Source organism: Panicum hallii, chromosome 1 (assembly GCF_002211085.1).
Source record: "Panicum hallii strain FIL2 chromosome 1, PHallii_v3.1, whole genome shotgun sequence".
NCBI classification, from domain to species: Eukaryota; Viridiplantae; Streptophyta; class Magnoliopsida; order Poales; family Poaceae; genus Panicum; species Panicum hallii.
This window is the reverse complement of record NC_038042.1, coordinates 127,194-151,637: the sequence shown is the minus strand read 5'-3', so window position 1 is coordinate 151,637 and position 24,444 is coordinate 127,194. Positions and strand designations below refer to the sequence as shown.

Sequence of the window (24,444 nt, the reverse complement as noted above, 5' to 3'; positions counted from 1 at the left end):
TGCAAATCCTAAGCAAGTGTGTGTGAGAAAGGGATGTCTTAGCTCTATTGTGTCAAGTATGCAGTCCAAATGGCCAAGAGAGTGACCCAATGGCCGGGCATTGGGTATATATAGACATCCCATCAAAAACTAGCCGTTACACTCTTTTCTGCGAGATCGCGGACCGTCCGTGATTCAAAAACCGGACCGTCCGCCGTTATACACCAGAGAGACAGAGTGCATTAAATGCATGTCAGAACTAGCCGTTACAGCCCTGCCGGACCGTCCGCACCCCAGCGGCGGACCGGCCGCAGTTAAGAGTTCCACAACACCAGAGACGAACATTCTCTGGTACAACATTGAAATTAGCCAGCGGACCGTCCGCTCCCAAGGAGCGGACCGTCCGTAGTCCATCCTTGAAACCAAGCAGAGACAGCAATGTCTCTGGTTCAAATTATCAAATAGCCTGCGGACCGTCCGCGCCCCAGGGATGGACCATCCGCGGAGCAGATCATAAGCCCGACCAGAGAACACCCTTTCTGGAACAAAGAGAGTTAGAGTGGCGGACCGTCCGCCCACGTGGGCCGGACCGTTCGCCAGCCACATGAAATTTCCACCAGACCTTCTGTAACGGTAGCGGACCGTCTGCGCGCATGGAGCGGACCGTCCGCACTTGAGTAGTCAGCTCTCTAACTTGTTCTTTTTCAAAACTTGACAAAGCGTCGTTAGCCCTCATGCATGCACCTAGATATTTTGAGCAAAATGGCACTAAAGACCCGTCAAGCACGAGTACATGACCCCTCTTGATAGTACGGCTATCTATCCAACAAATCCGGTCACTTTTCATCCACTAAACGCCTTGTGACCGGTAAAAATAAAAAAAACCTTATTTTATACCTTTGCCTTGAGCCCGAGCTTTGATCATCGTCTCCAAAACTCCACACGTTCACAATTAAATCTCTTTCATCTGTGGATCAACCTATACTCATTATCTCAAAAGAAATTATTAATCCACAAACCATTGTCATTAATTACCAAAACTCGAATTAGGGGCCTAGATGCTTTCACCTATTAGCAGAGCATCTATTCGATAAGTACTCAGGCACAATACATAGGTTCCTAGGATCCATGCATCTAGGGTTTTATTTCAACTCCTAGACTTAATGCATAATATAGATATATAAGTATAAAACTGTATAAGTGTAGTAATTTAAAATACTGGGTTATGCATCGGGGCTTGCCTTCTTGAGCGGGTCTGAGGTTAGGGATGTCAAAGACTTCCAAACCTTGGTTCGGGGCTTCAGTTAAATCCTCGGTGACGTTCACCTGGTCTTCAGAAAACTCTTGCTCAAGCTCCTGGATTAGCTCGTAGATTCCGTCGTCGAGTGTCGCTGACTCTACATGATATGCAATGTTTTGAATTAGATGGTTCTTGAGTTAGGAATTTTACTTCACGATAAAGTTGCAATCTAACAAATTGATAAACACAACTTCATAAAACAAGAGATTTGAATTCAAACCTACTATTTGTATCTTAATTCAATTATCATAATTAATTGGATTAATTGAATTAGGTTAACAAGTTTGATTTTTATTTTGAAATCCACAAAGGCTATGGCCTTGAATTTTTGTGGGTAAGCTTACTTATAACAGATGAGCTTACTATGAATTTTTTATAAATTTCTGAAAATAGAAACTAAAGCATTTGAATTAAGTTCAAATTTCAAGTTTAAATTCAAACCTTAGGCAAACAGTGCCATAAATTCTTGAAAGATTTACTATGAACTACTCAATTACAGAACATCACATGGTAAAAAGATCTAAGCATGAAAATCTTAGTAACATGCTTGAATAAATTTAAAACATTTCAAGCTTGATTTGCATAAGTCTAAATTGGTTCAAGCTAGGGTTTAGTACTGCAATTGAAGTTTTTACACAAGCTTACTTACAATTTAACCAGGCTACACAAAAAGTTATACTCAAGATACCCTTTTGCTAAACTTTAACAATAACATAAAAGGTATTTGGTTTCAAACCAGACTCTAATAACCAAAGTTGTAGAGCTAAACTTTTGAAGTACAACAAAACTAGTTTGGCAATTTTTGAATTTTTCTACAAATTCCTATGAATTTTCAAAGTTGGCTGATTTGAAATAGGGGGTACTGATTTTTCACAGAAAGGACCCTGAAAAGATTTGAATCCTTGCAATTGGATCCTTGGCTGGGTTAAATAGAGAAGCCGATCGATGGTGACCAAATTCCGGCGACGGGGCTCACCGGCGGCGAGGGGAAAGTGGGGGAAAAGGTTCAGGAGCTCACGGCGGGCACGGGGGTGGCCGGAGTTGAGGAAGAGAGGGGCTGAGGCGGCGAGTCGACAGTGAATAGAGGTGGGCGGCGGGGCTCCGAGGGGCGGCGATGGCGTTCCGGTGGCCAGAGTGCCGGAGGGCGGCAGGGAAGTGGCTAAAAAGCTTCCACGCAATGACGTGGTGCTGGCGGTGTGCTTGGCAGGGGCTGAGAGGGGGTGGAGCGTAGGGACGATGGCGAGACCGAGCGGCGGCGGAGCTCGAGCTCACCGGCACGTTGGTCCAGGCTGTGTGGGCGCGGGGAATGGAATTGGACTGCTCGGTGAGCTTTAGTGGGTTGCAGCGGTGCTGTAGGAGCACTGGCTTGCGGGTGTGGGGCGGCGGAGGCGGCTGACGACGGCGAGCCGAGGCAGCGGCGGAGCTCCGGCGAGGAGTAGCGCTCAGGAAGAAAGAAGACAGTGGAAAAGTGAGTGCGTGAAGGCAAGAGTGAGTTCACTGGGAGCTCAGGGACGTGCTTCAAGTCGAGGAGGAGGCACGGCGAGCGAGAGCAGGTGCTGGCAAGCCGGCGGCATGCGTGGCGGCTCGGGCGGCGGCGGCGTGACGTGGAGGTGCAGGGAGAGGGCTAGCGCGGGGTGGTGAGCGGCGGGCGCGGCGCTGGAGGGCACGTGGCGCGGAGAAGAGCGGCGCGGGGCAGCTGGGGCTTGGGAAAGCGGCCAGCGAATGCGGCGGTCGAGCGCAGAGAGAAACAGAGAGAGGGAGGTGTCAGACCCGGGGCCACGGGACTGTGTACATAGCGTGGTTTAAAGAGGTTTAAAAGATTAAGTCCGTCTTATCTCTTATTCATCTCGTTTATCTCTTATTTATCCCATTTAAATAAGAGATAAAACTAACTGATACGGAAGGAATCTATCCGAGATATATTCTGGTACGATTCCTTGACTGATATCGGTTAGGATTCTTGTAACCCTGACCTCCTGGATATATAAGGGAGGGAAGGGATCCTCTCAAAATAAGATCTCCAGATCATACTACACCAAAGGCAATACAAACCACCACACAGGACATAGAGTACTACGCACCTCGCGGCCCGAACCTGTCTAAGTTTTGTGTTCCTTGCACCTTCGAGTTCCTGATCTCGGCGTCTCCTCACCAAAAACTTACCACTTTGGGTATATCCCTCGGTGGGCAGCCGGTAAAACACCGACAGCTGGCGCGCCAGGTAGGGGACCGCATCAAAGATCCACCGGCGAACTCGATGGCAGTAATCTTTAACCAGATCCATATAACGTGGATCCCCTCCGATCAAGCGGCGGCGACACACTCTGTCTGTTACGATCGGCCGGCTTATACCGGCGTGGGCACAAGGGGAGCAGAGGAAAAGGAGGAGCCGAACTCACGCCTGCACCTTCATCTGCCGATCTGCATCATCCAAGTCTGCACCACGCTGTCGGCGGCCTCCGTCCTCATCGTCTTCGAGCTCACCATCAACAAGGAGCCGGGAGGCAGAGATCGCGCCGATGACCCGACAAGCCGCACGGTGCCCGGGGGTCGATCTGCAACCAGGCGCCTGGGCATGCGCTCGCATGCAAGCCCATGCATGCGCTGGGCATGAGCTAGCATGCAAGCCCATGCATGCGCTGCCAGAGGCGTGAGTGCACACATGCTAATGAGATGCTAGCAAGCTGCTGAGGCATGATGCACGAATAAGATCGGAATCTCTTCGCTCATCTACAAGCATGCATCGACTACTTGGCTCGACTTCGGCTTGTGCTGCAATGTCAACACGCTGCCGCCGACCTCGACTACTCAGCTCGACTTCACCTCGCGCTGTAACGTTGATGCACCGTGACCGCCGACCTCGACGACCCGGCTCAACTTCGGCTTGTGCCGCAATATCCGCGCGCAGCAGCAACGAGTTCGACTACTTCGACTTCGTGAGGACGATCGGCAGCTCGACGATGATTACATCAACTACTCGTCTCGGCTTGAAAACTAGTCGGAATCAGTTCCGACTAGTCGAGCTTCATCAACAAATCGTCGCAGCTTCATCAACGAGCTCCACGGCTTCGTCAATATTCGTCCACGAATCAAGCTAAGTGATTTATACCTTTTCCGACTTGTTCTTCACAAGATCGGCTACCTTTTTGGGTACGCCTCTCGACGGGCATGAAACCCTCGGGGGCTACACCATGATCGATTACTTGTCCGTGTACGTCTCTCAGTGGGCATGAAACCCTCCAAAGCTACACTTTGCCGACTACTTATCCGAGTACGACTCTCGATGGGAATGAAACCCTCCAGAGCTACACTTCGCCGACTACCTTTGCGCACTGCGCATCCTCTTTGTCGCATGACGACTACTTTCTATGCGTGTCTCCTCGTAACGGTCGCTAATCTACTCGGGTAGCACATGCCTTAATCCGTGAAACCTCGGCTCTTCTGTCACACCTAACGCCTCTACGCGTACACGAGACAAAGATCTCATACACGCTATGAGCAACGGCTAAAACAGGACCAGGTGCTTAAACGTAACAGGTGGACTACTCGGAAGATTTAAATGGCCTAAAAAAGAGCTCGACAAAGGTAGTTTCACTTCTATCTGTGGTTTAAAAGTAAGTACTTACTTCTTGCAACACAACCCTTTACATATTTTGATTTTACCTACCATTCTCACACATTTTGCACCAAAGGACCTAAATTTTCCAGAATTACAAAAAGACCCTTTTGCCTTTGCATTAAAGTTTTTAACACACATATAAAAGATCAAACACACAAACTCATATTAGAATCTAGTGTGTTTTAATTCTAAGTACCTGAATATCACACTAGCTTCCATGCTCGGGGCTGGGTGCAGGAAACAACTCGGTGTATCACCATGCGGAAGCTGAAGAGATTTTCTCAGGATAAGATTTGATTTGAGCAATAATTTAGGCTCCTTTAGGGAAGTTATTTGTTTAACCATTTTTCAGGGATCTCATTCCGAAAAAGGGGGTTTTGGAATTTATGAACTAATTTGCCCATTTTTACCATCAAATTAAATTCTTAATTTTTTACACAATCCATGCCACGACTTTTTGGATCTTTTTCTCCAAACCTTAGGATTTGGATTCAAGGCTCGGGGGTTGCGGGACACATATCATCGACAGCTTATTTTTAAAATTTTTGGAAGATAAGGACAGAAGATTCAAGACTAATTTGACTCTCAGCCTGATTCTTCAATTTAACCTAAGGCTCGGGGACTACTCCATATGGAGTGCGAGTTTCATCGCACCCCATATAAAAGAACACTTGAAAACTATTCAGGGCATGAGCATCTCACAGTCTCGATGCATCTAAGGAAGTATTCAGAAGATACCTTCAAGATAAAGTTCGGAAGAACCTGAAGACGCTTTCAAAAGTACTCGGAAGTCTGCAGTACTCGACCACGAAAAGCTCGGAGGCTTGTCAGACCCGGGACCATGGGACTGTGCATATAGCGTACATATTCTAGGATAAGTGATGGAAGATCGCCCACACACTACACCAATACTACTCATTCAAGAGTAGGACTAATCGGAACAGAAGGAAAGTACCTAAATAGTACTCGGATAGGACTCCTAAGCAAGTATCGGTCTAGAATTTCCATATAACTTTGTCCCCCAAGACTATATAAGGGCGGGTAGAGACCCCCTCCAAACCATTCAACCTCTAAGGCAATAAAGATCAACACACATGACATAGGGTATTATGCTTTCGGCAGCCCGAACCTATCTAAATCTTGTGTTCCTTGCACCTACAAGTTTTTTATCTCGGCGACACGCTAGCTACAACCTACCACCTCGGGGTATCCCTCGGTGGGCTTAGTGGTTAAACACCGACACCACATGGAAGAGGTAAGTCGATGGAGCTGGCTTTGGTTCAGCCGAACCAGGCTGGGCTCCAACCGACCTTAGCCTTCGCTGAGTGGCTGGTAGGTGGGCCCTGAGGACAGTGGTGCACGGTTTGGTGCTGTCCTAAGGAATGTTCTGATGGATCTTTTGATCCATGTAAGGCTGAACGATGCGTTCTGATTGGTCGATAGTTTTACCTTCAATTTAAGGGTGTGTTTTCCCTTTATTTCTAATCAAATTCCTGCATAGCGTTTATTTCCAAGGGACATGTGGAAATGATATTATTCTAGATAAATATACGTGTAAGAAATGTTAGTTCTTCCAATTTTCTGATCAAATTGGTCCGTAACGAGCGTCATCATATGGCATAGAATATGATGATGAAAATTGATAGATGATATTTTGATGTGTGCCATTAGGACAAAAGAAATAAATGATATCACTAAATAGAACTATTTGAAATAATTTATTTTGAAATAAAAATGCATATACTAACAAAAAAAATAACCACCCTCGCTATTTGCGCGGATCATCTTGCTAGTTTGCTATATTTGAGAACGATATGAGAATGCTTGTCTTTCAAAAGTAGCTTCACGATAATGTACGCTTGCTATATTTCATGAATGAATATACGAAGTTTGTAAAACAAAAAATACTCAAAAGTTTCGAGTGTTGGAATGCCATGTGCTGGGCCTGTAGGCCATGCAGCAGCAATGGAGAAGAATAGGGTAACACGCCGGCCCGGCCCGGCCTCCTGGAGCACCCAAAGCCCACTGCGGGCTAGGTAGGAAATCCGGCCCAGTAGTCAGCATCAAATCGACGAATCCAAATATGTATGATTTGCTATTTTGCTTGTTGCTGCTGAATGAATGCATGCCATGTGCAGGCAGCTTAATTGCCATCTTTTTTCCAAGCCAAGCAAGAAAGACAAATATGGATCTAGACTAGAAGAAGAAGCAAATCTGAATCGGACATGCAATCGCCGACCTTTCAGATCCAGCCCAGCCGGATCCATATTTTGTTCAGGGATCAGGGATGGGATGGAATCAGATCAGAATACTATTACTAGACTAGAGGACGCATGATGAGATGAGCTGAGATGAGATATTCAGATCAGATCGCGCGCAGGTCGCAGTCATGGCCTGCCCCCGGTGAATGGAATGGCCAGCAGCTCCAAGTGGGGGTGGTGAGGTGGACGCGGTAGCCCAGGCCTGCCGTTATTTTAACAGAGCAACCAGCCAGCTTCCGGAGCTGGAGCTGGAGTGGTGCCCACGCAGACGCGGACGCGGACGAGGGGGATCAGAGCAAGTCTCTCAGTCAGCAGAGAGGGCAGAGTCTCAGGGAAGGGGTAGCCGAAGATGAGGAGCTCGGTGTCGGAGCGCAGCCTCATCATCGAGAGCGACGACGACGACGACCACCAACCCCAATCCCAACCATCCGCCGCCAGAAGAAGAAGAAGACGCCACGAGGACGGCTCCGGCTCCGAATCCGACTCCAGCTCCGGCTCCGACTCGTCCTCCCCCTGCGCCACCCCGCGCATCCCGCCCACCGCCTCCTCCTACACCCAGCAATGGCCGCAGAGTTACAGGTCCACAATCTTTCCTTGCTTCTACTGTTAGCAACTTACCTTATTACCCTCCCTGCTTTCTTGGTAGATGCTCTGCATTACAATTTACATCACGCATTCTCCTTTTGACAGGCAATCCATCGACATCCTTAGTAGCGTGCAGTCACCAAATCTCAGCTTCTTAGGGACCCCAACTCTAAGCAGGCTCTCCAACTCCTTCATCACCAACTCTTTCCGGGGTAAAACCCCTGAAATCATCTCTAATCTTGTCAAGCCACTCCTGCGCCCCACCACAAGTGATGACCGCCAGCACCAGCAACAGGAGGAAACTCAAAAGAGTTCCCAGTACCTTCTGCCCTCGAGAAAACCGTCCTTGCAACAAATACCTGAGGATCAAAAGCCACTGCTAGTTGCTCATGAGGTGTCTACTTATCAAAAATGCTCTTACACCCAGGCAGTGGTCAACGGTGAGCACCTATACACCACTGATTTATTTATGTTTGCGTCACATGCATGTTTTCATTTGCTTGCATTGTTTTCTGAACCCAGCACGATAGTCACAGAATTATTCTTTGTCTTTGATGTGCCATCGTCCCGTACTGGATTTACTGAACCTAGTCACTTACAGTTCCCACAAACCAAACGAATGTACTTATGCTGCATCCAAACGTTTGTACTCGGTGTATTGTTTTCCTGATAGCTTCTGATGTGTAGCTTACACATGCACAAGTGACAAGGCCCTGCAATTATTATTATCTTTTTTTGAGAGAGAAAGCCCTGGAATTTTGAAGGATCTAGACTGCCACCACACTGTTTGATTTGAAAGCTCTAATATTTTCAGATAGTTGAGACTTCACATTCTGTACCATTTTGTTTTATATTAAGTACTGAATCATGATGGGATCACCTAAACAATTGCTTACTTCAGCATACGTTTGCATCAGCTCTACTTAGCCAAGTGGTTCGTGGTCTTAAGTGCAAAGCATCAAGACTTGTCAATTATTTCCCCCTCAATAAATTAGTTGTAGATTAACTTTTATTTGAAATGTCTAGATTAAAAGTTTGGCAGGCTTTTTTATCAATAATGCTATTTTATACTTTATGTACAATAGTTTATTTGGGCTCTTTCTTTCTGGTGATGGTTCATGTTGGGTTTCACCTCCACCCTACCCCAGTTCGCTTGGGACTCGAAGGCCTTCTTCTTCTTGTTATTGTTTGAAATTTTGGTAATAAATGCATATTTATCCTGAATGCTGTAATAGATGTGTCCTACATCTCTGAATGATAAATTTCTCTTGTTCTTTTCATTGAGTTCGTACTATGCTTTTATGCAGGAATAAATGTCCTGTGTGGAGTGGGAATCTTATCAACGCCTTATGCCATCAAACAAGGTGGCTGGGTTGGACTGGTAATACTCTGTTTATTTGCTCTTCTAGCATGGTATACTGGTGTGCTCCTGCGCCGTTGCCTGGACAGCAAGGAGGGCCTTGAGACATACCCAGATATTGGCCATGCCGCCTTTGGCACCTCCGGCCGTATACTCATCTCGGTATAATATCATTCAGATTATAAATAATGGCTGTGATTCATTCTCTGCGCATTTTCAATATGATGTGCTGTTGGGGAATGTTTTTTGTGCTAATTTACCTTTTTTCCTTGTTTGTGGCTTCCCTGTTGCAGATAATCCTGTATGTGGAACTATATGTAAGTGCTTATTGTCAACCATCTATCTCAATCAGAATTAGCCAATGCAAGTATGAACACTAAGGCTACACACATCACAAGTTCAACTATAATGCCGTCTTTCAAAGGAAAATAAATAAAGAACTCCCTTCACAAGAAAACAAAAAGATCAGCCTGGTTCAACATGAGGATGAGGTTATATTCATGCTAGTTTACATGCTGTGATAATTCAAGTTGAAATGCTAGTGTTAGATAAGAACCAAAACAATGCCAAACTCTTACACCCTTTTTTAGAGTTCCAGGGACAGACCTCTTAGACACTTGTAAGACCATGCAATGTAGTACCGACATAATAAGTTGGGACCAGCCTCTGAAGGGCACAGCGGTGTTCACAGTTCGCACACCTGAAACTTTTTATTCTTTCAGTAAAATAGAATACACAGAACACGTTTAGGGTTTCATGGAGGTTGCAACTAAAACATAGTGTTTTTTGCTTTCTGAAGACTAACAGTCCAAATCTTTTGTGCAGGCCTGTTGCATCGAGTATCTGATATTGGAGAGTGACAATTTGTCAAAATTATTCCCCAATGCACACCTGACCATTGGGAACTTGACACTGAACTCCCATGTATTTTTCGCAATCTTGACTACCATCATAGTCATGCCGACCACTTGGCTCCGTGACCTTAGCTGCCTGAGCTACCTTTCAGGTATCCGTTTGCGTGTTGCTTTGCATTTTGTTTGGCTATTCCATGCCGCGCAGTCAGTGTGTATGCTCTGCATTTATTTCAGATATGCACTCTACCCTCTCTATGTACCACATATTGCTCCTCATAACATTGATGTGTCTGTAGCTGGAGGTGTCATTGCATCAATCCTTGGAGTCATCTGCCTGTTCTGGGCAGGTGCTGTTGACAATGTTGGCTTTGAGAACAAAGGAACTGCGCTGAACCTCCCTGGAATCCCTATTGCAATTGGATTGTATGGTTATTGCTACTCAGGGCATGGGGTGTTTCCGAATATCTATTCTTCTCTGAAGAATCGCAACCAATTCCCTTCAATCCTTTTCACTTGGTAATTAGCTTATCGATGTCCCATATCTTTTTCTGAAATGTAGCACTCATATTTGGTTTATTTTCTTATCAGCATTGGGCTTTCTACCATTTTGTATGCTGGTGCTGCAGTGATGGGATACAAAATGTTTGGTGAAGCCACAAAGTCCCAGTTCACACTCAACTTACCAGAGAATTTAGTGGTTTCAAAGGTTGCTGTTTGGACCACGGTAATTATTGCTGCCTAAACCATTTAAATTCCCTTTCTAAAAAGTCAAAAGTCCTTAAACCTTTGGTATGCTTAGTGTATGGGATAATATGTTTCCATGCTAAAGGGTGTGTGCTTCTATCTGTTTCCAAGTAAAGCATAAGTTTTCTTCTGAGGAAAAGGCATATGTATTTGTCTGGTACAACCTACAGCTATGCCACTATAAAACTTGTCTAAACAGGTCTTAGTAGGACCTTTTATCTCTTTTTTTCCGAGGATATTAGGTCCTTTTTATCTGATATCCGGCTTGTGCCGGTTTATTGAAACATTTGATACCATCTTGCTGAACCCTGACAATAATACCACCTCTCGATTTTTATTGCAGGTGGCAAATCCAATAACCAAATATCCTTGGTGTGTCAATTATTTTATTGAAAGTGGTGTAGTCGCAAAATGGAGCAGAGGAAGTGTGTTTCTGTAACTATTTGCTCAGTATATTTCAGAGCATTCTTTTAGGCATCTATATTTAGCTAGATCAAAACAAGGATTCTCCAAAATACATGCTGTTTTTTTTATTTTTATGATACGATACATGCTTTATTATGTTCTCAAACTTAGTTGTCCTTAACGAATAACCACATATGCATTAACCATAATTCCCCTGGCTATGAGTTTGGAGGAGTTGCTGCCGCCAAATCAACAGAAGTACTCAAACATAATCATGGTTAGATCAGCCCTGGTGGTGTCAACCCTCCTCATTGCTCTATCTGTACCCTTCTTTGGTAAGTTCATGGACATATTTGGTAGTACCATAAGGCTCAATCTGTACCTTTCTTTGGTAACTAACCTCTGTTTTTTGAGCTTTGACAGGACTCGTGATGGCCTTGGTTGGTTCTTTGCTCACGATGCTTGTGGTAAGGGATCTGTATATGTTAGCTCAAGAGCTGTTAAATGATTCCTTGCTCATTAATCATATCGGTGAGGCTAAATTCTTTTTCACTGCAGACCTATATTCTACCATGCGCATGCTTTTTGGCAATCCTTAAGAGAAAGGCGACTTGGCACCAGGTACGACCATATGCAAATATTACCATTTCATGTTTATATGAGCAGAATTGTCAGTATCCTTAGTGAAGTAGCATAAAAATCAAGTAGAGGATATGTATATGATTTGCTTTGAAACAGGGTAGAACTAAGACACTGTAATCCAATAATGCAAGTCCCTCAGTATAATAATCAGGTCTGTTTTGATTCACAGGTAGCAGCTTGCTCATTCATCATCGTGGTCGGGGTTTCCTGCGCGTGTGTGGGGACATACTCGTCCCTGTCCAGGATAATCCAGAACTACACCTGAGTTTACATGATGCAGTTGTTCCTGTCATCCTCCGTATACAATCTCATGCGCGCGCGATATATATACGAGCCAAGCACATACAAGACAAAATTTTGCCCAGCAATTTATAGTGAAGCTGATGTATAATAAATTTGTGACATGTCAATGCTTGCATCTTTGTGGACCAATAAATATGTAGCAAGGCTTTTATATAGGTTGTATATGACGATGGATAAATAACTACAGTGTTTATGAATTGGCACACAAAAGATCAAGTTGATTTGCTGTTTTTCATTTTTATATACATAATAATAGTTTGGTGGTGTCGATGATATGTTTAGAGAAACTGTCATGTCCTCGTGATTTTTGTTTTGGTATGCTTATGTATATATTCTTCTGATCTGTTTTCATCAAGGGTGGCCAATATGTGTAACAGAGTAATAAGGTTCATACGTTGTGCAGTTCATCGGTCAAGGATACACAAAAGGAGCACACACATGCATATCCCTGATCGATCGATGGATAGCACACCGTACCAGGCAACAGGCACATCAATCACCTTGGATAGAAACTTAAACGACTTGGATCACTTAGCAGCGGCTAGCTCACTACAGATGGAAGACTTGAGAGATCATCCTCGATCATCTATCACATCACATGTTGTGCGGGCGCGGGATGTACTTGCGGAGCCAGATCTGGCGGTGGCCGACGGTGATCTTGACGAGGGGCTCGCCGTTGAGCACAAGGCTCACGAACGCCTCGCTCTTGAAGATGATCCGCCCGTACATGGGCGGCGTGCCCCCCGTCGTCTTCTCCATCAGAACGCGGACGATGCAGTCGCCCCACTTCCTGCATTATTGTTTGCATTCCATCGATATCATGCATCCAATCCAATGCAAGTTTATATATGTGTATGCATTCCATGCATACGAGTTTATATATACATATGTATATATGTATGTATGACTTACTGCCTGAAGTAGTCGAATATCTCTTCTCGCTCGATGGGCTCTCCCTTGGAGAAGGTGACGAACATGGAGCGGCAGTCCTCCGGCACAGTGACCGGGCGGCACGTGTAGGGCGCCTCGAGCTTCCGCAGGCGGCCGACGAGGCCCGTCTGGTAGCGGCGCAGCAGGCGATAGAGGTGGTCGTCGAAGATGAGGGCGCCAGCGCCGTCGAGGATGTCGGCGACGCCGCGCACGACGAGGTCCTGGTTGAAGGCCAGGAAGGCGGCGTCGACCTCGCCGATGCCGCCCTCCTGGCAGAGCGCGGAGATGAAGGGGATGGGCGGGAGGACGAGGCTCTGCTGGCGCAGGCAGTCGAGGATGGAGTTGGCCTCGGCGGCGACGATGCCGACGGCGGCGGGGTTGAGGCTCGGCAGGTGGCGGATGGCCTGGTGGTGGGCCGGGTCCAGCCAGAGGAGGAGGGCCACGGCGTTGCGTGCCTGCTCCGGGTGGCTGCCGATGGCCACGAAGCGCTCGTACACGTTGCGGGCGTCGCAGTAGAAGTAGAGCACGTCGCGGACGGTGAGATGACCCGCCATCGTTGATGGAATGGTGGATCGACGAAGCAAGCAAGCAAGCTGCTAATCGATCGATGGTCGATGGGTGGACGGCTGGAAGGGAAGCGCTGTGCGGGCGGGGTATTTGTAGCTAGGCCGCCGGCGCCGGCGACGACGCGGCTCTCCGGAATGGCGGAATTGATCGATGAACTGATGGAGCTATTTGGCTCGGTTTCTCACTCTCGTGTTGGTTTGGGTGGAGGAGGAGGCAAGGGCGAGGCAGGCAGTTCCGTTACTCACAGCGCAGGCAAAATAAGGAAAGGAGAGGCGCGGGAAACAGGTGTGGTTTCAAACGGACGCCACGGCCGGGCCAATCGCGCCGCGCCACGTCCTACAACCGGGCCCTTTCACACCAAGCTTCCTTCTTATTTCTAATTAACAAAGAAACGGCCATATATCTTTTTTGCATCCACATCTATTTTTGCTGGCAGTGATTAATTGTTACTACGTAAAGATTACTGCTACTGCCAAGCTACTTTGATTCAAATTTGACTGCATTTCAAAACTTTTTTATTTTTTGCCTAGCTATGCCCTGTATGTATTCTTGGCATGCATTCAATGGCTATCTGGATTTATTATTGATCAACCTTAGTTGTAGATACATCTGACGGGTCTAGGGACCCAGGGTCTCCAGCGGGCCCACCTCTTATTGACCAGTACAAGGCCGCGCCTGGAACAAGCATCTGTCCGTACAACAACTTCATCTGGGCTATCTCGGCCCACAACCCCGACTGACAACTCGATCGGGATGACCAGGGCCCATATCCTCAACTGTGGAAATGGTCAGAGGCTGGGTCCGTACCAAGGCGCTGACCGGGAGCTCCGACTGGGCTCCGCCTTACACGTGCCCACCTCCCCAACCGACAGGCTCGTTGGGAGGCCAAGCCCGGCTTGCCAGTGGTCCCCGGGAGTAGGTACGAATGATAAGGATGAGCCTCGGGGTCATCCTATCGTACGCGACCAACCACTCCCTTCACGGGGGTTACATACCCTCTGTTGTGGCAGTGGGGCGCCACTATTCTACCTACCCATCCTCGCAAAAGGATAGGGTGAAACATCATCATGATACGGCCGGAATGCCCCCATCACGGCGAAGTGACCAGGTGAGGCACCAGGGACGGGGCGTGATAGCCGTACCGTATCTATCGATGCCCCCACGACCACCGACTGACAGAGCATGACGCGCAGGGACAAGACAAGACGCTTACCCTATGACGCGGGACTTGAACGGTGGTCACCAGAAGACTCCGACTGACGGGATGGGGAGACCCGACTGACGAAGTTGACGACCCCGACCGGCGGGCTCAGGAGTCCTCTCTTTCTATCTTTACGCCCTTAGCTCCCCTGTAATGGAGCCCTCCTTGGACTATAAAAGGGAGGGTCATCCACCTAGGAAAGAAAGGAGGCAATCTCTCGATAGATCTGAACCAAGGATAACTTATCACATCCTTCACTCGAAAGCTTGTAACTTCCCAAACACTCTCGAGCACCTGGGCTCAAGCAATACAACTGACTGACCCCCAACTGGACATAGGTCATTTTGCCTGAACCAGTATAAATCTTGAGTCATTGTGTGCTAGGTCATATCCGATCACAGCGCATGATACACACTTCGAGCAGGTTTAGCTGCCGGCCATTTTCGGAATCGACAGTGTGGCAGAACCAAACTGAATTATACCGGCTCAAGTACGCGAGTCCACTTCCGAAGGCTCCAACGTGCTTCAAACGGTATAATCCCTTGGCCTGTCGGGTAACGTCCCGATAAACCACCGATACACAGGATCAAATAAGGTTACCTCACACGAAGGTGAGTCCAGAGATACAATCACCATCACATGTTATATTACAGAGAATTACATTACAAGGGTTTCCAAAAGAGGTACGAAGTTTCAAAATTAGAGAAAACATTACAAACTGTTAAAACTATGGTTTTTAGCAGCGGAAAACATACGCGATGATTACAACACGTCGTTAAGACGGATGTCATGCTAAGCCCGAGCACGACATCGCTCGATATCATCAATGTTGGCCGAGGACGGATCCCATTCCACGGACCAATCTTCCGGGAGAGCATAGTGCCAAGGCAAGGGAAGAGTAGGGTCTTCAAGACATCATCTGCAAAACATATAACTAGCAAGGCTGAGTATACTAATACTCAGCAAGGCTTACCCGGAATTGGGTATACTTAGCCCATAACTAGACTTATGAAAGCTTATAATGGTTCTGGGTTTAGTTTCAGCTGAAAAGTAACAAAGAGTAGATCCTTAATTTCAACTTTTACCTTTCAGGTTCTAGTTGATTATCCATTCTAGGTGAGCACCTATAATTACTCAAGCATGGTAAGATCTTTAGCCAAACATCATCTTTAATAATCATAACATTGCTCTTATTACTCTATGTGGTAAAGGGATCAAGCAGTCTCAATCTTCGTGAGAAGCGGACGATTCAGAATCGAATTTTTCAACCTTGCAAGGTAAACCTAACTCACACGCTTGGAACACCAAAGGGTCATTCCGAAGCAACCGTTTGCCTTTCATTCCGACTCGTGGATCAGAGCCACCACAAGCGACTGCAGGACCATACGCACACCCAATGTGTGCAGGACATACGTCTGTAGCGCGACTACAAAACCCGTATTCCTGGTTGCCCTTGCAACACGTATTCCCCAGTCGAATCAAGTAACCAGAAGAAGCAAGACAAGTGGTGGGAGGTATGTCCACTCCTCGGGCCGATTGGCTATTAGGCTTACCGCTTACCCATAACTCACGGCATGTGGCTAGTACTTTCAAATGCTTAACCCGCACTACCACACACTGCGACCTTATCCAATTCAACAACACAGACGGGGTATCACCTCAACCATGATACCTCACAAAACTCCCGTCCGTCATCCTTATAGTGATAACAGGAATGTAAACATTACAATTCCTATATCGCGCGAGTGACAGGGAATCACCCGACTTCTACCGGTCCTATTAGCGGAGCATCTACCCGTTAAGGACTCGGGAGCATTACATTGGATTCCTAGGATTCATGCATCTAGGGTTTCACTTCAATCTTATATAAAACAAATGGAATTGATCAATCTTATAAGAATTAAATTATAAAACAAGATTAGGTTTAAAAAGTCCACATTATTTTATACTCAATCTATGGAGATTGTATATTAAAAATCATGGTCACAAAGTTAACATGTTGGAACAAAATTGGAACTATGGATAGGATATTTTATTCCTATGTCTTAGATTTAACATAGATTCAAAAGTATTTTGTTTCACATCAAACTTACTTAATAGAAGTTGTAGAGTTCAAAATCTAGTTTCAAACAAAACTGGTTTTGCAATTTTTGGAATTTTCTACAATTTTTCATTGAATTTACAAGCCAAAAATACTTCTCACATGAAATAACAAGCACTCACTTACTTCTATTTTAAATACAGCACAAACTATCTATTTTCACAGCATGGTCATAAAACAAAAGTGATAGAATTTGAAATAAGGATTCAAGTCCAACTGGTTTTATCTTTTTTTGAATTTTCTACGATTTTCTAGGGATTTTCAAAGTTCGGCACAAAGGAAGGGAGAAAAGGATTAAAATCTTTCATTTAGGTCCTCAGAAAGAGTTGAAACTTTGCAGCAAAGCCCTTCTGCCATGGCCGGCCGGGGCAAGCTCGGTCCAGGCCCAAATCCGGCGAAGGGAGAGCTTAAATGGCAAGGGGAAGGGGATGGGGAGTAAGAGGGCACCGAGACACACCCGTTTGAGGCCTTGATTGGGCTCGGGGAGGTCGGGAAAGTGGTCGCCGGCGTGGGGCCGAAGGGCGGCGGCGGGATGGCTCTGGGAGCAGCACTCCGGCGAGGAGAACGGCGTGAGGGAATGGGGAATTAGCTTCAGGAGGTCTCGGGGTAGCTATATATAGGGAGGAGAGAGCACGGGAAGGGCGCTAGGCCGAGGTCCACGGCGGCGTGGAGGGGCAGTGCCGGCGGCGGCGCTGGGCGCGTTGGGGACGCGAGGAGGTGCCACGGGGGCGGGCTAGGGCGAAGGGGCAGGCCTAGGGCGGCGCCCAAGAGAGGGGGGGGGGAAGGGGGGCTGCACTGCCGGCTTGAATTCCAAGGAATTGCGGTGCCAGAACAGTAAAAACAGGGGAGCAGAGGAAAATAACCAGAGGAAGAAGAAAGGTTGGGGACGACTGGACCAATTTATGATTTTCCAAAATTCCAGGGACCTGTCTGTAAACCAGCGATAACTTTTAAGCTAGGGCTCAAAAGGAAAAGTGTTCAAAATGAAAGTTGTAAAAATTTTTAAGCTCTACAACTTTGTTTTAGGGTTTGAATTCAAAAACTCAAAGTATGCAACTTTATTTTGAAACTTTGGACTAACTTTAAATTTTATAAAGATTTGTCCTTGTTACATATTTTACACACAACTTGGGCCTAAATGCAAGGTTTCAGAACTGTCATGATTACTTGCATTCTTAGAATTTGGCCCCTAGTAACTTTTGAAAATTACTTTTGTAACTCATGCATTTTGCACAAAAGGACTCATATTCTTATAAAATTACACATAGGGTCTTATTTCTACAAATACACCCAACCTTATATAAATCAACACATGCATTACATTTCGTACATATTATGGTATAATTTGACACCTAGGGTGTCACAGCCCTCCCCCCTAAAAAGAATCTCGTCCCGAGATTCGAAGGCAGAAAGAATCAAACGATTAGGTTTGGGGATTGGCTTTGAAGGAAGTTTGGGAAATTTTGTTGAAGATAAGATTCTGTTTCCCAGGTTGCTTCTTCTTCGGTGTGGTGATCCCATAAAATCTTGTACATCTTAACTGTCTTTCTTCTGGTGGCTCTTTCCTTGGTATCCAAAATTTGAATAGATTGCTCGGTGTAAGACAGATCAGGCTCAATCTCAATGGCGGTGGTTTCAATGATCTCCGTAGGTACTTTAATACACTTCTTGAGTTGAGAGACATGGAAAACATCGTGAATGGCAGCCAATTGAGATGGAAGGCGGATTTTGTAAGCCACTGGGCCACAGACTTTAAGGATCTCAAAGGGTCCAACATACCGGGGTGCTAACTTTCCTTTTATGCTGAAACGCTGGACACCTTTGGTAGGAGATACTCGGAGATAAACAAAATCTCCTACTTGGAACTGCAAAGGTTTCCTTCTTTTATCTGCATAGCTTTTCTGTCTAGACTGAGCGGTTTTAAGATTGGCTTGAATAACCTTGACCTTATCTTCGGCTTCTACAACCAGATCAGGTCCGAAGATTTTGCGTTCACCGGTCTGAGACCAATTCAAAGGAGTTCGACATCTGCGACTGTATAACGCTTCAAATGGAGCCATCTGAAGACTAGATTGATAGCTGTTGTTGTAAGAGAACTCAGCCAAGGCAAGACATTTGTCCCAGCTTGTACCATAATGTATAACGCAAGCTCGGAGCATGTCCTCCAGTATTTGGTTGACTCGCTCAGTCTGTCCATCAGTTTGGGGATGATATGCAGAGCTTCGAATTAGTTTAGTTCCAAGAGCAGACTGCAATTGTTCCCAGAAGCGTGCAACAAATTGTGCCCCCCGATCAGAAATAATAGTCTTAGGGACACTGTGCGACCGAACAATTTGATCCAGATAGACTTCGGCATACTTCTTAGTTAAGTAAGTGGTATGCACGGGAAGAAAATGAGCTGTTTTGGTAAGTCTATCAATGATTACCCATATGGAGTCATGCTTTTGAGATGTATTGGGAAGACCAACAATGAAATCCATACTGATGTCTTCCCATTTCCATGACGGAATGGGTAGTGGCTGAAGTGTACCAGATGCTTTGAGATGAGTGGCTTTGACTCTCTGGCACGTATCACACTCAGATACATACTTGGCAATTTCTCTTTTCATTCTGATCCACCAAAAATTCTGTCGAAGATCTTGATACATTTTGGTACTACCAGGATGAATAGAGAATTTAGATAGATGTGCTTCATCAAGGATTTGTTCGAAGTTGATGGTCTTTAGGTACAACAATTCAATTGTTGAACCACAGGACTCCTTGATGATCGGTGTGAAAACACTTATATTTAGCTTCTCCCTGTGATAGCCTTAGCTTGATATTGTTGATACCCTCATCATGTAACTGTGACATGATGATTTTATCTCGGAGAGTAGACTCGATCGATAGCAGATTTAGACTGCCTTGAGGAATGATCTCTAGATTAAGTTTTCTCATTTGATTGCAGAGAGTGTCATTGAAAGCCTCAACGGATAAGCAATGACAACGTGCCTTGCGGCTAAGTGCATCTGCAACCACATTGGCTTTGCCAGGATGATAGTGTACCTCAAGATCGTAGTCTTTGATCAGTTCTAACCAACGCCTTTGCCTCATATTCAGGTCAGCTTGGGTGAAGATATACTTGAGGCTCTTATGGTCAGTGTAGATGTTACACTTAGCACCCATAAGATGATGTCTCCAGATCTTGAGAGCATGAATAACTGCTGCCAATTCGAGATCATGAGTTGGATAATTTTGCTCATGACTCCGAAGTGCTCGGGATGCATAAGCGATGACCCGGTTGTTTTGCATAAGAACACAACCAAGGCCAGTTCCAGAGGCATCACAATAGACATCAAAAGGCTGAGTATTATCCGGCTGAGCTAGTACTGGGGCAGTTGTCAAAAGTCTTCTCAAAGTGTGGAATGCTTCATCACACTTAGCATCCTAGCAGAACTTAACTTCTTTCTTCAGTAGCTAAGTCATTGGTTTAGCTATCTTGGAGAAGTCTGGAATAAATCGGCGATAATATCCTGCTAATCTAAGGAAACTTCGTATTTGATGGACTGAAGTTGGAGGCTTCCAATCCATAACTTCCTAGACTTTAGTTGGATCAACCGATATGCCTTCACTAGAGATAGTGTGTCCCAAAAATTTCACACTATCTAGCCAAAATTCACATTTTGAGAATTTGGCATAAAGTCTATGATCACGTAGTCGTTGAAGAACGACACATATATGATTAGCATGGTCTTCCTTAGTCTTAGAATAAATCAGAATATCATCAATGAAGACCACGACGAATTTGTCGAGTTTCGGCATAAATACCGAATTCATGAGATACATGAAATATGCCGGTGCATTAGTAAGTCCAAACGACATAACCAGATATTCATATAATCCATATCTGGTTGAGAAGGCCGTTTTTGGAATATCACAAGGCCTGATTTTGATCTGATGATAACCAGAGCGTAAATCAATCTTAGCGAAGACCTTAGCTCCAGCTAACTGATCGAACAAAATATCAATGCGGGGAAGTGGGTACTTATTTTTGATGGTAACCGCATTGAGTGGACGATAATCAACACATAGCCTTAGGCTATTGTCCTTCTTTTTGACGAAGAGAGCGGGACAACCCCAAGGTGACGCACTTGGGCGTATAAAACCTTTATCAAGAAGATCTTGAAGTTGAATTTTCAATTCAGCCAGTTCATTTGGAGGCATGCGATACGGCCTCTTCGAAATAGGAGCGGTGCCAGGTTGAAGTTCAATAATGAACTCGATGTCTCTGTCTGGCGGCATCCCTGGCAGGTCATCTGGAAAGACATCTGGGTATTCACAGACTACAGGAATATCCTTTACCTTGATGTCTGTGATGGCATAAGTGCAAGAGTACAAATATTCTTGCTGGGGCAGGTAGAGGGTAGTTGTTCCTTGATGTGGTGAGTCAATTTCGATAACTCGGGAAGAGATGTCTAGCAGTACTCTATGTTCTGTCATCCAATTTGTCCCAAGTATAACATCAATACCCTCTAAGTTTAACAAGACCAAATCAGTTTTAATTACTTTACTGCCTAACTGAATTGGTACACTCCTAATCATTTGATTAGAAGCGATCTCGCCTCCCGCGGTGGAAATCATATATGAACCCTGGGTGGGACAAGGATCAAGTCCTATTCGGGTACTGCAGTTATTACTGATGAAACTATGAGTTGCTCCTGAATCGAATAATGTAACAACTGGTTTGTGACATATCAAGAATGTACCCGACATGATAGGGGCTCCATCCGGAAGTTTCGCAAGGGTGGTGAAATTAATTTGCCCTTGGCGGACTTGCATCATCGGTCTTTTGCCCTTATTCTGGTTATTCTGACTGGAACTCTGCCCTTGATTAGGTTTCTTGAGTTGCGGACAACTTCTAAGGAAATGGTCCGCACTTCCGCACTTTAAACAGCAATAAGTGTTGCTTTTCTGTTGAACTTGTTGAACATTTGGCCGTGGGCCAATTTGTTGTGGTTGTTGTAGAGGTACAGGAGGTTGATACTCTCCTTGTTGTTGAGGTGGCCTGAAAACCAGTTTGCCGATCAGGGTATTTTGCTGTGGTGCTCTAGGCGCTACATTCGGAATCAACTGATATTGCGGGGGTTGAGTGCTTGCAGGTCCAGCGGAGATCCTTCGCTTCTTTTCGGCACGGTGTGCCGTAATACAATCCTCTTGAGTTAGTGCCATGTTGACCAGCTCACTGAAAGTATTCGCCTTGACAAGATTCAGATGTTCTTTAAGCTTAGTATCCAAACCTCGACGAAAACGATCTTGCTTCTTGGCATCACTATCAGCATGATAGCCCGCATACTGGCACAGGTGATTAAAAGCCTGTGCATACTGCAGTACGGTTCGGGGGCCTTGAGTAAGTGCCAAGAACTCATTCAGTTTCCGTTCCACCAGCCCTTCAGGTATATGATGTGCCCTAAAGGCATTCCGGAATTCTTCCCAGGAGATAACATGGCCATCAGTTTGCATAGCACAATAATTATCCCACCAGATACGGGCAGCTCCGTGCAATTGTTGGGCAGCAAAATGAGCCTTGTTGGAGTCCGCACATGGAATCGTAAGAAGAGCAAACTTAGATTCAATGGTGCGGAGCCAAGCATCGGCATCCAAGGGCTCCTCCGCTTTGCTGAACAGCGGGGGCTGAGTACTGAGGAAATCCTGATAGGTTGCTACCAGAGGTTCATCACGACCTTTTGACTGCTGGGATTGTTGATTCTGCTGTGCTTGAACCAATAGATTGAGAAGTTCAGTTTGCCGAGCCATAACCTCGGCTAGATGTGAAAGTGATAGGGATGGTTGTTGGAAATTGCTGGATTGATCTGCCCGGAAACCTTCCGGGGTTCCACGTGTGGCTCCAACCATCTGAAACAAGAATTCGGATGATAAAATTTATTTACCCTGCTGAAGACTTACAAGGTAAATAGGATGAGACAACTGATTTTGATATAGCAAGGGCTGGAAAGCAGGAAGATACTTAAGAGACTTAACTAACACTACCATAAGAATCCCGCTAACCACACCAAGGATCAACATTCTACCACACATCCTTAAAAGAACCAAAACACACATTGTATGATGATGAATTATGCATGCACGTTCTACTCGTCCTCACAAACCAAAAACAACTGCCGAATATCTTCGGACTTACGTGGTTAGTTTCGGTGGCATAATAAATACGTCTCTTACTATTAACTAGTCGATAAACCCTATCCGTCCTAGTTTCGTATTCGTGGTTAGTGTACCAGCAGAAAACCACAATATATATATCCAATGAACCTTTCATGCCAGCATGTCATGAAAGCGTCCCCAATCATTACTGTTCACTATAGAAACAGCATCTGTACAATTACCGCCGTACAGACAACGTTAACATATGTTATCGAGATAACGTATTCACGGGGGGTACCGCAAAATGCGGGGATATGAACAGCGATCGCCATATCCTGCGCCGAACCATATACTCCCAATGTAGTCAACCGAGGTTGGTACATTGGCAGCATCTCAAGTAGGCCACTGCTTGAGAAACAGCGTTCGGTTCGCATCACCGACGGGAAGGCCAAGCTCCCTCAGTTGGCTGAGGATCCTTACCTTCTTACCTCATGATCGAAGGTGTCGTTACAGAAAGTAAAGTTGAGTTGTGCATGAATTTAAGTTTTGACAGAAAAGTAATGCTGGTAGTTAGGGTTATATATATATATTATAGCCACCTCTAGTTCCCTTAATGAACATCACCCTAGGGCTTTACGTACTAAGTACAACCTTAACGAATCCAACGCAATTTTGGGAAACCTTTGGTTGGTCAAACTTTTATACCGAAAGTATTTTTAAGGTAAAATGTATCTCCAGAGTAACCTTATAGCTCTGATACCAGCTGTGGTAGAACCAAGCTGAATTATACTGGCTCAAGTACGCGAGTCCACTTCCGAAGGCTCCAACGTGCTTCAAACGGTATAATCCCTTGGCCTGTCGGGTAACGTCCCGATAAACCACCGATACACAGGATCAAATAAGGTTACCTCACACGAAGGTGAGTCCAGAGATACAATCACCATCACATGTTATATTACAGAGAATTACATTACAAGGGTTTCCAAAAGAGGTACGAAGTTTCAAAATTAGAGAAAACATTACAAACTGTTAAAACTATGGTTTTTAGCAGCGGAAAACATACGCGATGATTACAACACGTCATTAAGACGGATGTCATGCTAAGCCCGAGCACGACATCGCTCGATATCATCAATGTTGGCCGAGGACGGATCCCATTCCACGGACCAATCTTCCGGGAGAGCATAGTGCCAAGGCAAGGGAAGAGTAGGGTCTTCAAGACATCATCTGCAAAACATATAACTAGCAAGGCTGAGTATACTAATACTCAGCAAGGCTTACCCGGAATTGGGTATACTTAGCCCATAACTAGACTTATGAAAGCTTATAATGGTTCTGGGTTTAGTTTCAGCTGAAAAGCAACAAAGAGTAGATCCTTAATTTCAACTTTTACCTTTCAGGTTCTAGTTGATTATCCATTCTAGGTGAGCACCTATAACTACTCAAGCATGGTAA

The 24,444-nt window shown here is 45.4% G+C and overlaps 1 protein-coding gene across 1 annotated transcript; it reads left to right on the top strand.

Annotated features, from left to right (window-relative positions):
* Positions 1–7,272: 7,272 nt before the first annotated feature.
* On the top strand, positions 7,273–12,318 carry LOC112902269 (amino acid transporter AVT1C-like). The gene is made up of 12 exons (XM_025971255.1): positions 7,273–7,738; positions 7,850–8,184; positions 9,052–9,266; positions 9,398–9,421; positions 9,930–10,110; positions 10,255–10,474; positions 10,547–10,682; positions 11,046–11,065; positions 11,300–11,442; positions 11,531–11,574; positions 11,666–11,728; positions 11,919–12,318. The coding sequence occupies exons 1-12, from the start codon at positions 7,509–7,511 to the stop codon at positions 12,012–12,014; spliced, it is 1,707 nt and encodes a 568-aa protein (XP_025827040.1). The 5' UTR covers positions 7,273–7,508; the 3' UTR covers positions 12,015–12,318.
* Positions 12,319–24,444: the final 12,126 nt, after the last annotated feature.

Bases quoted from the DNA above. Each gene is read 5' to 3' on its own strand.
- LOC112902269 (XM_025971255.1), top strand. From the start codon at position 7,509: ATGAGGAGCTCGGTGTCGGAGCGCAGCCTCATCATCGAGAGCGACGAC. The intron at 11,066-11,299 runs ATATCCTTGGTG...ACGAATAACCAC, and splicing joins GTGGCAAATCCAATAACCAA to ATATGCATTAACCATAATTC. The intron at 11,443-11,530 runs GTAAGTTCATGG...GAGCTTTGACAG, and splicing joins TCTATCTGTACCCTTCTTTG to GACTCGTGATGGCCTTGGTT.